Source organism: Cygnus olor, chromosome 5 (assembly GCF_009769625.2).
Source record: "Cygnus olor isolate bCygOlo1 chromosome 5, bCygOlo1.pri.v2, whole genome shotgun sequence".
NCBI lineage: Eukaryota > Metazoa > Chordata > Aves > Anseriformes > Anatidae > Cygnus > Cygnus olor.
In genome coordinates, this window is record NC_049173.1 from 27,029,289 (window position 1) to 27,043,353 (window position 14,065).

General features: G+C 42.9%; 1 protein-coding gene across 9 annotated transcripts in view; it reads left to right on the top strand.

Annotated features, from left to right (window-relative positions):
* LOC121070929 (uncharacterized protein C11orf24-like) overlaps positions 1-13,152 on the top strand; it is a 31,047-nt gene extending 17,895 nt beyond the window's left edge. For all 9 annotated transcript variants that reach the window (XM_040558746.1, XM_040558749.1, XM_040558753.1 and 6 more), the window contains 3 exons: positions 5,707-5,958; positions 10,077-10,193; positions 11,321-13,152. In XM_040558746.1, coding sequence (XP_040414680.1) covers positions 5,802-5,958; positions 10,077-10,193; positions 11,321-12,492 — 1,446 coding nt within the window. In that variant the 5' untranslated portion in view covers positions 5,707-5,801 and the 3' untranslated portion in view covers positions 12,493-13,152. The remainder of the gene's footprint in view (positions 1-5,706; positions 5,959-10,076; positions 10,194-11,320) is intronic.
* The last annotated feature ends 913 nt before the right edge of the window (positions 13,153-14,065 follow it).

Below are 14,065 nucleotides of genomic sequence, written 5' to 3' on the forward strand. Positions count from 1 at the left end.
TAGCACTTGTTTTGAGAGTTGATGGCACATGAAATATTTAGCAGCAATTGCAAGTTGAAACCAGGCCTTACGTCTTTTCAATTTAATGGGAGAAATAGCACCGTTATTTATGGTATGTATTCCACCCTTGTCTTCCCTGCTTTGCTGTTACCCTGAGGACCCCATGATCCTGTGCTGTGTCCTCATGTTATTTCCCTGAAGGACAAGGAGTCTTGTTCAGTTGCTTTCAGCTCTGGCCCAGCCTGAGGGAGCATGAACTGCATAGATATCTTTCTGGCAGTGAAAAGAGACCACGGTACCGGCAGTTCAGTGTGCTGGGTGCTGTGGCCTTTCTCTGGATTCCTCTGTAGCAAGTCCATACTGTACGCTGCCTGCTCTGTGCCTTCCTACCCAGGAGGATGCTAAATCTCAAGGTTTCCTTTCCACCTTCTGTCAGAAACAGGTAGAGATGCTCCAAGGGAATGGAAAATGACTTCTTTGCAGCTCTCTGACCTCATTTCATGTTATTACGAGTTTCGGAGCAGTGGCTGCTGACTCTGACAGCTCGAGGGAGCACATGTTGCCCTAAATGACTTGCTTTGTTTGCGTACTTTACACCTCTGATTTCTAACAGCCCCTCTCCCTTGTCCCATGTTTTTCTCTAGGTCTGCCTCTCTCCTTTTGTCATGCTGGGCTCCACCTGTGTCCAGTCACTGCATGCACCTTGCAGCTGCTTAACCAGGAGCATCTGAGGCTGGGATGGCATGGAGACAAAGGGTTTATATTCCAAAGGCTTTGCTCTGCTCTTGCAACATCGCTCCCAATCAAGTAGATGTTGTTTGAAACAATACTTTGATTTTTTTTTTCTGGATTCCTTGGCTTCAACTACAGGGAAATCAGCAAGAAGGGAGGAACACTTCTGAAACCCAGCAGGCAGTGCCTTCTGGTTGTGTGTGTACATTGCAAAGTCATCAGTCATTCAGTTGTTGACTCAAAGTTATTCTGGTTTTCTAGCGTGCTTGTTCCCCGCTGAGTTATAGCCACAGATGGTAAAAGTAAACTTTGCACTTCTCAGAGTGTAGTCTTTTCCCAGATTTTATTCACTCACCAGCTTTTGTGGTTTGGTTTGACTTTTAATTTCCTTGGAGATGCTTTACATATGGAAAAGGTAGTGCTCAGTGTGAATTTTGCTCTGATTTCTCAAAATTGCTTCCAATAGGAATACTAGTGTTCATCTCTTCCTTCATGTTGTCTCTGGCTATACAAGAGAACGGTTTCATCTGGGGAGCAGCATGACCTGGAGGGGAAGCTTTAGCTAGTACTTCTCTGAGATGTAGCTGTGTGGGGTGAATGCTTTGTGGACTTTGTAGGAGTACAAATGGAGCCATATGGGACTGGTTAGAAGCGTGAGGGGAGGGGGGAAGTAAGGCCTATTTTTTGTAATTATAAAAGGCAGTGGTTATGTTGAGAAAAATGATCTGTAAGTAATTGTGATTCCTCCTGTGGATGTATGAGATTGTGCAAAGGTAAAAGAGGCAAAAACACCCCCAACAACATGCTGGCTGGAGGTTCTGATATTTGATACAGCATCCCAAGTGTCATCTGGACTGCATTTAAGGTATGACTATGTCTGATTATCCCCTCGCTGGCATCAGGGCGTCATTTAGAAAACAGCACTTCCGGAAGAGGATTACGGTTGTGGTACTGGTACTCACTTCAGCAACTTAAGCACTTCAATTAGAAGGTGCCTTACCTGTAGCTTTCTTTTGAGAGCTTGTTGTGTCAAGGTGTTGACTTGGATGCCACCCCTTCCAGAGGTCATTCAGACCAGAATGAAGTTCAGCGTGGATCATGGTGATGGGAGAGTGCTAGTAAGCCATGCTCATTGCAGCAGAGAGCTCACAGCATGAGATTTTGGTGGGTAAGGTAGATCACCACAGGGCCTGGAGTGGCTTTGCACTTGCTTTGCTGCAGCCCGAGCTGTTGAACCCCTCACTTGAGCGAGCACAGGGTGTGCTTTTGCCAAGCACTGAGTGCAGCACTTAGGGGGACAGCTGTGTTGCCTGAGGTCAGAGATGCATCGTGTGTCTTTGAAAGTCTCCATGATGGTTTCTCATTGTTCTCTGTATGTTTTGAGAGCCTCGAGCATGGTCCAAGTCAAGTTCTTCTGCAGTTGGGACCCTCAGTGGTAGGTCACCCTTGTGAACCAAACCCTCTGCACCACTCATCAAGAGCTCCTGAGAGCTTTGGGCAGCTGCTTGTTAGCTTTGGGTCTTGCAGAGCGGGGATTGTTCAGCTTAATGCTCACATTTCTGTAATGAGCATCACTTGGCCCCTGAGGAGACTTTGCTTACTGAGAGGGAAAGGGGAACTGCACTGAAGGCAGGTGTTTCTGATGCCTGAGCTTGGTCTGTCCTCTGTTACTGGTGCTGGCCTAATCCAGAAAGGCTCCCAGGTGCTTTGGAAGGAGTGAGAGGCACTTACTGGGATTTTGCTCGCTGGAGCTGTTGCAGTTACATGGGACAGAAGTCAGCTGGGGCTGGCTGGCAGGGGCTTCTGGCCTGGTAATGTGGTTGGGGACACAAGATGCTTCTGCGTGGGGGACAGTTATCTGTGCTGACAAAACAGCTTCTAGACCTCGTGTGATTAATGCACAATTGTACAAGTGTATGAGTTCCTGGGTCAAGGCTGGGAGTCATGCAGTGTTAACTGTGAAATGCTGCTATATCTGCATTTTGGAAATGTAATGGGAGACTTATTCTTTTGGGATTGCTTACTGTGATTACAAAAGTAATGCTAAGTGATATATCTATAATAACGAGAGAGCTCTCTGTATTTGTTTTAGTTGCTATTCCATTTTTTTGTATAAAAAAAGTAAATGCATACATTTATTGCACAGCCAGTTCATTCCTGTTGACACTTTAGGCTATAAAATATAATTTCTTGTAAGTGCTCTTACCTTGAGAAGTTTACTGCAGACAGAAACAGGACTGTCTTTAAAATGTGAAACTTACCCTTTAAGATCTATATTTTTTTCCTGTGGGCCAGATACTGCTTGCTGAATCTGTGCCTGTGAACTTAACAAACAAAAAAACCTGCGGTTGTTTCTGCCTAGCATTGACAAATAGTGCTCTGAGTATCCTGGTAAAGTACCTACAGTGTCTGCTAGGGAACCCCAGATTGCCTGCTTCAAGTTGAAGGATTCAGAGTTTACAGCAACCTTTTTCTGGCTGTCAGCTATAGAGATCTGTTTGCTCTAGGAAAACGTCTCTTGCAGGCAGAGTATTTTATATCTTCCCTTTTTCCTTACTGTCAACGGGAGCTTTCTATGGTTAAACTATGCCGAAGTGCCTTGCAATTCAGAGCAGCAGGGTGAGTATTGAAGTTACCTTGAGGGAGTAACACAAATTGTTTCCCCTTTCAGATTCCCAGACTCAGACTTCTGAAAATGTGGAACTGCTTTCCCAAACTGCAGACATCAGCATGCTGTGTTGCAGGGCGCTGCAGTTGTGCATTGCACAGGGCTTCTCTCCTGTGTTGATTCTGTTTCAAATCCTTCTAGCTCACCCTTGGAAAAGCCAGGGAGTCCTTGGCCGAGCTGGGGCTGGCTGTAAAGCCAGTGCATTCCCTGGCAGGCAGGACTAGATGGGGCTGGTGAGCTGCCTTTTCCCACCAAGCTTCTCGGAAATATTTCCAGCTGCCAGCTGGGACGACCCAGGCCTGAACTTCTGTCTGAAGTGAGAAACCCACTCACACAAAGCAGCCGTGCTGCTGTGTGCCTTTACTCCAAGGAGAGAGCCACGGAGCAGTGTGTGAGCATAGTGCAAATCCTCCGCCATGCGTTCCTTTGGGGCTCCCCCTGTTCTCTGCTATAGAGATCCTCCATCTATTTTCAACAAACAAAATAGCTATTTTTTCACTAGGAGAAATAGAAGGCAGACAAGAAGAGGGTTTGGGGGAGCAAGTGGAGCTTCCTGGGGGAAGTCGTAGGGTGCCTAGGGATGCTGAATTTGATGCACTGCAACTTTCTATCAAGTTTTGTCCCTATCTTTGACCTTTTGATAGTCCGGTGCAGACCTGTATGTTGTGTATGTGTCCTTTGTGAAATCTGGGGGAGCTGTTTACACTTCAGCTTTTTCCAGGCAGGAGAGTTTTGAGTCGAAACATCTGCTACCGTGTTCAGGTCTTCAGAAAGTAGAGCAAGGAGAAAACTTGGAAACAAAAGTTCCATCGAGAAAAGTTTCATTGGGGTATCAAGATGTCACAATCTGGGTGTAAGAGTAAATATTATCTTGGAGGCATTTTTTTCCACAATAAAGATTAACTCAAATTCTTAAATTCACAAGCATAGCTGGGAGTAGGGTTCAGAGCTCAAGGCAAACCTTGCAGGAATGGCTAAGTCAGGACTGTAGCCTGCTCCCAATGACCATTGGATATTTTTCACTATGCTATTTATACCTTTCACGCATGCTGCTCATTCCCTGAGCTGTGAACTGTGAGTGTCTTCAAATGCAGCAGTCGTGTAGACCTCTGAGATGTCAGGCATAGTTAAATCTCACCACTCTTTGGAGGCCATGACATTTCTCTTCATGACTGCAGGATGAGAGCTAAAGCTTGCTTCAGCAGCGAGGAAGAGTTGCCCTTAAAAACTACTTAGGGAAGAGGCTGATGTTTAATCTGGTTCAGGCTGGATTGTTTGGAAGTACCTGTTCATACAAAACTTAAAGAAAATCTTGGAAACAGTAGGGTAAATCTAGATAGAAGCTGGTGATCTGCTCTGAAGTCAACAGGAGTTCCTCCAGTGACTGCCAGGGTGAGAGCTCATCCACAGAGACAAAAGTCTCTTGTGTGCATTGGGAGTGAAGAAAAGGCTCTGCCTATTTATTGTTTTATGTGGGGAAATGGAAGCTTACTGTGGGTGTGGATCTTCTTCACTAACAGCTGATGTCTGTGTAGCACCTTGGAAGATGTGAATTACTGGCTCTTGCTTGTTTTGAATCAACATTTTTGACAATCAGCAGGAAAATTGAAGCAGGAATGAACCAAACCTGATTCTCGGTTTTGACTGACTTGGTGTAAAGGCAGGGTGTCCTGGGTATAGTCCAGGACTGCCTATATTATCATTATTAACATCATCATTATTATATAGATGCCTGTAGTATCAGTGTCCTCAAGCTGGTCAAAATGCTTCTGCTGAGCTTGGGAACAACACAAAGGGTTCCAGGATGAGCCAAAAGGTATCATGTCTGTGTTGCTGTGGGCTTTGAGTTCGGCTTTGTGCCTACCGACTGTTTGACAGCAGTCAGATAAACTCCTCCAGATGAAGTCAGAGCAAGAGGCAGCAGAGCTCTTCCTGTTCTTGATGCTGATTTTGACTGCAAATGATAAATTTCACATTTTTCTTTAAAGCGTCTTTGCTTTGCGACGTTAGGGAAAATGAAGGAATAAAGTAAGTATAACCCACCGCTTGCAGCTTTTGTGTTGAGTTGTTTTCTGTTGGTGTCTGAGAAAAGGAGAGCAAAGTACTGTTTCCAAAGAAAGACACTGAATTTGGGGATGGGCTTTTTTCTTTCTGTCTCTGCTTCATTATCAGTATGTTAATCCTGATAGTGATACTTGCCTGCCTTATGCACATTTTATTGTCGTTCTTACTGATAGGAGTGTCTTTAGTAAAACACTTCAAGTGTAGCCTTCTGATAAAAACCAATCACTTTCTTTTCTTTGTAGGTATGTTGCAGTGGATCTGAAGGTGATACAAGAAAGCATTCTACCGTGCTACAGGCTCCTGGAAAGGGAAGCCTCCCGGCAAGGCAACCCTGAAGATGTGGACTGCCATTGTATTCTTCCTGCTGATTTCCTTCTGTATATGTGAAAACAGATTTCCTGTCCTGAAAGGAAGAGGAGTCCATGTAGTGCAAATAAACAGGCTGACAACTGAAAAGCAATGCAGGCAGGCTTGTAAAGGCTCAGCTGCTTCAGGTGAGGTTCTCATCCTTCAGTGGGAATTCCAGCTGGTGTTTCTCTTTATTAAAGGTCTCTTCTGCTCCCCTGACAACTATTTATCTTAGTTCCAGTTGTTTACAGGCATTTACAATTATGGCTTCTGTGTGCAGTCCTGTGGTGCTAAATAATTTCTGACAGCTTTAGTTAAATTGAATCCAGAGCAACCATTTCCCAGGGCCTTTCCAGCTTCCGTAACAAACAGCATTCATGTGCTCTTGGTGTGAGCTGGTAGCGTGCAAATGGTGTTAGGTCGCTTGAGTTGAAGGATGATTATTCCATGCTGCCAGATGTTTGCAAGTGAACAATGCTATAGTAGACAGCTGCACTGGAGTGAGTAGCCTTGTGTGTGTTTTATCAACCTTAGAAGAAACTGGTTGTTAATTATCCTGCAACCAAGCACAGCATTAAGACCAGGGGATATGACAGCCTTCTGGTGTCTACCTCTGAGATGTCTTTAAAAAGCATTAAACTTTTAAATGAATCTTTGAGAGGTGTCCTTATTAAGGACCCTAATTTATCTAGCCACATGTCAAAACTTGTAGCAATTAAAAAAAAATCAGTGGTGCTGTGGTTGAGATGAGATGGTGGATGAATGTCTGACAGGTTGCTAGGAACATCATAAGGACTTTTTTTTGATGCTTAGAGCTTAATTATTTTATACATGAGTTTGCTCTATCCCTTCACAGTGGAAAGAAAGCAGCTTTGCAAACTTTTTGTTGTTGTTGTTTAGGAGATAAAATGTGGGTGGGTTTGTTTCCCGGGCACCAGAGCTTCAGAGCTCCACAGAGAGCTGACACAAAGACACTGTGCTGATACTCGGGGTCTGTAACACTACATGTTTATCTCTTCCACCTGAGAATCTCTAAATGCTATGGATGTGTCATCTTAACTTCACAAGATCTTTATAAGGGTAGAGAAGGTGCTACAGCTGCCTCTTCCAGAGGAGGGAGCTGAGGAACATCAGGAATTCAGTCTGTCATCAGGGTTTGGAATGGAGCGCATACTTTGTCCTGTTGCTGACTTCAGCCACTTTTTTGTACTCATCCCCTTGTTCCTTACTGGTATGGTGTTTCATAATGAACAAGTCCTGTTGTGTGTTAGCTGTGTTGGGCAGAGGGGGCTGAGGTTGTAAAATTAGGTGACCAGGTCCGTCATTGAGAAGCCATGCAAAAATAACTCCCATAGCATATACTGCCCTTATCAGGTTTTACATTCTGTATTAAACCCACTGAAGCAATTTCATTCCTCTTTCTTACTTGGTGACCAGTCTCTTGCTTTATGTCTTGTTATCAGGGAGAAAGAAAAGATACAAACTCTCGGCATAAGTGTATAGTCAGGTGCAGAGAGATCATCTGGAGACAAAGACCTGACGTCTTTTTTTTTTTTTTTTTATGATTTAGCTTAAGGTTTTAAGATCAACTTTACTGCTTTTCTACTCCTGCCTTTCTGGAATGCCTTTTTTTGGTGCTTCTTTTTTTGCCATTTCATTACAGATGTGAGTCCAAAGACTATTGAGTATTGCAATAATTACACCTACATAACTGTAAGTAAAGGAGCAGTGGTTGTGATTTTAAAGGTATTAGTTTTAAGTTGCAGGACAAGGTTGCATGAAGAGACATCTTCATAACTACGTTGCTTAGAGAAGTGGAAAGATCACATTCCTGGCTGATCAGTCTCTCTTCTGTAGTTTGAATTTGTAAGAGGAGAAGAGCCCTTGCTGATACAACTTCGCTAACTTAGGGAAGTAGTGTAAATGTCACAAAGAACCACTTTTGTATGTTAACATCTCAGGTGTGTCCTGCAGAAAGGAGGGGGCTGGCTGGAAAATTCTCCAGGGCTGATAGCAGGGGTAGTAACTTAACCTCCGTATGTTTTCTAACATAATGGGTTCAAGCCTTCAGATGCTGCTAGGGAAAGTGTTACAAGATGGAGAAAGTACCCATCTCAGCAAGAATATGTCAGTTGAGGATTCCCAGTTTCCTGATGAGCAAGGTAAGCACATGCTGGGGAGTCAGATAAGCTTGTGCTCTTCCCTTTGCATCCCCAGACATATTCTAGAGTCCTCCCAAGATGCTTCTGTGGTGGTGTACAGGTCTGGATATCTCGTCCATCTGAACAGGCTGGTTCAGAGCAGAGCCACCAGGTCATAATTCTGGGCAGTCTTGGATGCTCTGGGGAAAATAAAGGGAAAATATGAGATGTCTGCAAGAACAAATACTCCTGCTTCCACTATACATGTGCATACTTGGCTTCTACTTGCATTTGGGGATCTGAGTTTTCTTTCCAGTAACAGCAGGTTTAGAAATGAAATAATCCACTTCTGCACGGCAAGACCTTGATGTCTGCTGCCTACATGCTTTCCTTTCAAAATATGTATGATCAGCTTTTGTTGTATCCTTCCAGTTTCTGTCTTTTTCTGCTGCCTCTTAATTAGATATGAGCAAAGAGGAGTGGCAGGGCAGCAAGTGTCTTGCAGTGGAAACAGCAGCCAGGGCCCTGGTCTGTAACTCCAGCTCTCACCAAAGGGAGCACTCATCAGTCCAGTTCTATGGAAACATTCAGTTCTTCTGGGATGCAGTTCGGTGCAGTTCTGATGGCAGCAGAAATCAGGCTGCTGAAAATGTTGACCCCATCAGTCTTTTCCTGACCTGACTTACTAGATATTTAGCTAATACGAGGTATGCTGCTGGCTTTTTTATTTTACCCAAGAAATGAGAACTGACACTATCTACAGTAGTAGACAGTCTGTGATGCTCTGCTAGCATGGTCCTCAAGCAAGGAACAGGAGGTGGGATTAGGAATCAGAGCACGTTCAAACATGGTTTCCTGTCTGAGGAGGGGACTTCAGTATAGCCCCCTCTGTGTGCCTGTTGAAGCTCTTAATTTTATTGCTTTTTAAGTACCAATTTTCAAGTGTTTGAATGGTTTCATTGACTTTCTTAACATTTTATTTGGTAACTCAGTAAAATGCCACTTTGCTAGTTTCTTTAGGGCTGTCAAAACAGACTACAGTTGTCGGTACAGGGATTTCTCCAAGTTCATAAATTTTCCACAAGCTCTTTTAATAACTGTGGTAATGTAAATGTTTTATTGTAGAAGTTCAAGCTTCTCACAGCCTTAATCCTCAGTGAGGGTAATTCCCTTTGTAGATAAGAGCTTTAAATATAGCCATGTGTACCACATGTGTCTGTTCTTTGCCCTTTCCTACACTTCTAATAAAACACAAACTTCTACTGCCATACACTTAAGTTCTCTGATCTACTGATGGGTGGTCAGTTGGGTACACATCTGCTTCATCCCAAACCGAGAGCTATCTTCTCCTGTTGCTTCTTGTTACAGCACATTATATTTCCCAGTCCTAGAAATGCATTGCACACAAGGTAACGAGTTAGAAAGGATGACAGGAGTGGGAGTTCCTTCTGTGATGACTTATATGAGCTTATTTAACTTTGTGTTGGGATTTGACATACTGAAAGGCAATTTCTTTGATGGCTCCCCTGGTCAGTGGTATTATTTTTCAGCAGATGAGGAGTAAATTTGTGTAACTTCAAGCACTGAGGTGAGAGCCATGTCTTATGGAGACATACGAGAGATGTCACCCATCTACCATGGGTGACAGTTATCTCATTTGCAACTCACTTTTTCTTCCTCATTAAGACATCGAGGTGAATGCTAGCATATAAATGGGGTCTGTCCAAACTCAAAGGAACATCTTGTTATTGTCTGGGTAATCAAATTATTGTTAGACGTTGGCTCCAGGGGACAAGCAGGTTGGTGGGCTGCAGCTGCTATATATTAACTCCAGTGACTTTTCAGTTATTTTGACTAAGGCTGAGTCAGGTTCCTTTTACACCGTACCTTCCAGATATTAGTTGGTTTTTGTTTTAATTCTTCATTTACAGCCATGAAGCAATATGTTCAGTTATGCTGTGTATAATGATCCATTTTCTTATTTTATCTGGAATTGTGTTCTTTGGTCAGGCAAGGTTTTGAAGAGCCCAACTAAGGTAAAGTCTGTTCTGGCCTATTGGATTTTAGGGGTTCTGTGTTGTAAGTGGCTAATAGTCCTGATACCTGCCTTCTGCTGTTTTTAGGTAACCATCACTGCAATTGGTCTGTGCCCTATCAGAATCGCTGCATCCTCTTGCAGTGTCACCAGCTAAGTGTGTGCCAAAATGCTGGAGAGCAAGAAATCAAAGATCTGCTTGGAGGTAATGCTATGCTTCAAACTCTTGCTAAATCCAGGATCTGATCTGTTTGCCTTAAATTTAAACCTTGACTGGCTTTCAGATAAAGGGCGATGGGTTATGAAATACCTGCAGGATGAATCTGTAACTGAAAAATGTTTTACTAACAGATCTGGTACTTAAACAGCGAACAGTTTTACGAACAGCTCTGGTACTTAAATGTGCATAATATGTCTTTGGGTAACTTTTATTGGCCTCTCCATGTGAAAGGCATGATTCATTCAGCCCATGTGCACTCCACATTCTGTCCTTAAGAAAATAAAGGCATAACAGATGTATTTATTATTTTTTTTAAGAGAAAGAAAATACAATGCCAAGACATTTTTCCTGAGATTGCCAGGATTTTTGTGCCAGAGGCAGAAGGCTGCTTATATAATCAGCGCAGTCTTAGTAGCAGTTGCTCATGGTCACTTCTGAGTGCTAGGGTCTTCAATTTTAATTGACTAAGTAACAAAACAGAGCTTGCTCATAATCAAGGAGTTGATCTTTTAAAGTATGTTTCAAGAGTATGCCATACACAGGCTTAAAAAAAATTGTTCATTGTTCTTTTGCATTGGCAAAAGTTTCTCTGCAACATAGCAACCAGACCTCTGATAAGCAGATGGGCTTTATGTCGCAATAAATCTAGATGACTAGTTGTGAAGGAGGTTCTCCTGAGGTACGAAGGTATATGTGGAAATTGTCAGTTTTGAGAGGTGAAAATTAGGAATCTAAGCATGAAGGGCTTATTGAGAATGTGTAACCTGATGAAAACATAACACTGCTTCTTCAGAGCTGGTGTTCATGACGCTGCTCCTTTTGTGAATGTTTGCGTTGTAGCTCTGTACTTCATTACCCTCCTTTCATGGAATTAATTCCCTGGTTGGGCAAATGCCAGGGGTCTGTGGCAGGGAAAAAAAAAAAAGTAACCCAAAGGGATTGTATGCAATAAAGGCAGGGGTCTGGGTTTTCATGTTGTTGCTGACTTTGGGACTGATTCAGTCCAGTTGTACTGCATGTACTTCAGAATACACATTCTGGTTTGCACGTGGGAGTGTGAGGTCAGATTTTGGGCTTCAGAGTTTTATTCTTACAACTTTTTTTCTTTTAAGAAATCATCTTTGGGGAAAGGGAAACAGTCCAGTTTCACCACCAAAGCTATCCACAGAAAACGAAGAGGATGGTGAACACACAAATTGAACAATACAACAGAGAGAACCTATTTTCCTCCACCACTCAGGCTCACAAGATTTACTTGAGGCAGTTGGCTGTGAATTCAGGTTATCCTGAAGCACCAAACACAGGAAAAACTGCAAGCAGTGTTAGCACCACCACCACAACTGTCAGTGCTACCACAGTTGTAACGATGGCTGGTACAAGTGCAACTGTCCCCAGTGCAGCTAATGAAAAAACTGCCAAAGCCTCGAATGCTTCAGGAGTGCTCCTTCCTACTGCCATGTCATCCACTGTCCCTTCTCCCACTCCTACCAATGACACTGCTTCCACTTCCAGGAGTATCACCAAGCTCCTGACCACCGCTGAAAAATTAGGAAATGATAGCTTTGGCTCAGTATCATCCCCCTCTTCTGCTCCCATCACTGCCACTACTGGAGCAGGTATTCAAATGAATCACACTGAGCAGTTTAGCACAGCCACCAACACGACCAGCGCTCCCCACTCCAGTAGCCTCATTACTGCTGGAGCTGGCCCGAAGACAATGAGCACAACATCGAGCACAACATCAACCACGCTCACCCGACAGGATGCAGTGACATCTTCCACTGCTTTTATTCGTGTTGCTACGTTCAGCTCCTCAGTGAGTCCACGTTCTGTGAATTCAGCACTCCCCATGTTGCCAGAAACAAGTAGAGCTCCAACATCCTCAAGTGAATCAACCTCTTCTCAGGGTTCTACGAGAGGTGCCATGGGTTTAACTAGTGGTCCTACAGCACAAGCTACAACTGGGCATGGAATAAAGTCAGTATCTCTCACTCCTTCAATTAAACATACAACCACCACTCCAGCAAATGCACCTGGAACAACAACTTTGAACATTGCAAAGACTCGGGACACAAACAATGAGTATCTTCTCATTGCTGCTGAGCCTCTGACTCAGTACTTAGTGGATAAAAGTTCGCTTCTTGCAGTGCTTTTATTTGGTACGTTTTTTTTCATAACTGTCATAGTCCTTTTCCTTATGCAGGCTTATGAAAGTTACAAAAAGAAGGATTATACGCAAGTGGATTACCTGATCAATGGAATGTATGTGGACTCAGAGATGTGAAAGGGTAGGGATAAAGCAATGGGCAGAAGAGATGGAAGGGAGATTAAAGGCCTACCTGGCTTGTTTTTCTTTCCCATTTGCCTATAACAGAAACTGAAAGTGCTTCCAAATTTAATTCTGGTGCAATTTAGGAGAAATGCCATATACTGTATTAAGAAAAAAATATATTTTTATTCAACTGCAACAGGTTGCTGTAAAAAATAGTCATTTTTAAAACCTTTCCATAACGTGTTATAGCTTTGATCATTATTTTTCATTGTAAATTACCTATCAAGGGGTAAGCCATCATCATCTGAAAATGATGTGGCGCTTTTTCAACTGTTTACATTACAAATTCATCATGTTTCATTGGTTTCATGTGTGTTTCTTTCTGAAGACAAAACAGAGGATGCTCTCACCTTTTACAAAATACTCTGAAATCACTTGATGAGAAGTATGAAGTATTGCCACAATGGGGAACTTTTAATCTAATGTGTTATATTTCGGTACGCTTCTAGCTTGTAAAAAGAGGTCTGTTTACAAGACATTGTAAACACTGTTTACTGCTAATCCAAGATACCTTTTTCACTAGGGAGCAGATTACTGTGCATCTTCACTTACATGATCTTATTTTTGTATTCACTCAATAAATGGAGCCCTGAAAGGGCATATCTTGTTGCATTTCTGTTTTCATTCCTGTTCTCGTCAGCTTAGAAGCAGACAAGTGGCCTTTTGGGGCTTGTGCCAATGAAATCTATTTGAGTAGTCGGAGTACAGGGTTTTAGAGGACTGCAGTGGAGGTATGAATGTGTCACAGAAGTTGCTGGTTGTCTTTCAGGGTATGGCTTCTGTTCCTTCAGAGGATTATGCTGCCAGTCTCCCAGTTATACAGAGACACTCGCCTTAGTGTGATTATTAACTTCCATGCATAGAGCCATAGAGCATCAGGCTCTTCTCTTGCATTCAGGACCAGCACAGAGCGTTTGGTAATTCGGTAACCCTTATTGTACATGCACACAGAGAGCTGACCTCTGAAGATCTGCAGTTGAGAGGGAGTAGAAAACACTTAATTTGTGTTATTTATATATATATATATATATATATATATATATAAAAATATCGTATTCTTCAGCAAACAATGAATTTTGAGCAGAGCGTATGTACTAGCAGCAAAATGCTGGATCAAGGTGCATTGTATTTCTTTAACTAGATTGTCTTGTATCTCACTTGAAATTAGTTGCCTTCTCTTTGATCCTGCTTGCATGTAATCTTGAGGCTGATAATAGGCAAACCTCAGAATTTGAGCTGTTGGGTTTTGGTTATTTATCCAAATCCTTCGCGTGTTTAGAATTTGAATGGAGTCTGTAGCCTGGAAAAGGTTACCATGACTTGTTCATCATGAAGCTGAAAGTGCTATGAAAACAGCTCCAACTAGCACTGGCACCAGCAGAGGCAAGGGGTGGTTGGAAGAAAGGAGGTGGAAGGTAGTTTCCTGAGCCTTTTCTGTTATAAAAGGCTTCTTAACACTGCTGTGGGTTTGGGGACAACATTACAGCAAATAGAGTATCTTGAGGAAAGATATTTACAACCTGCC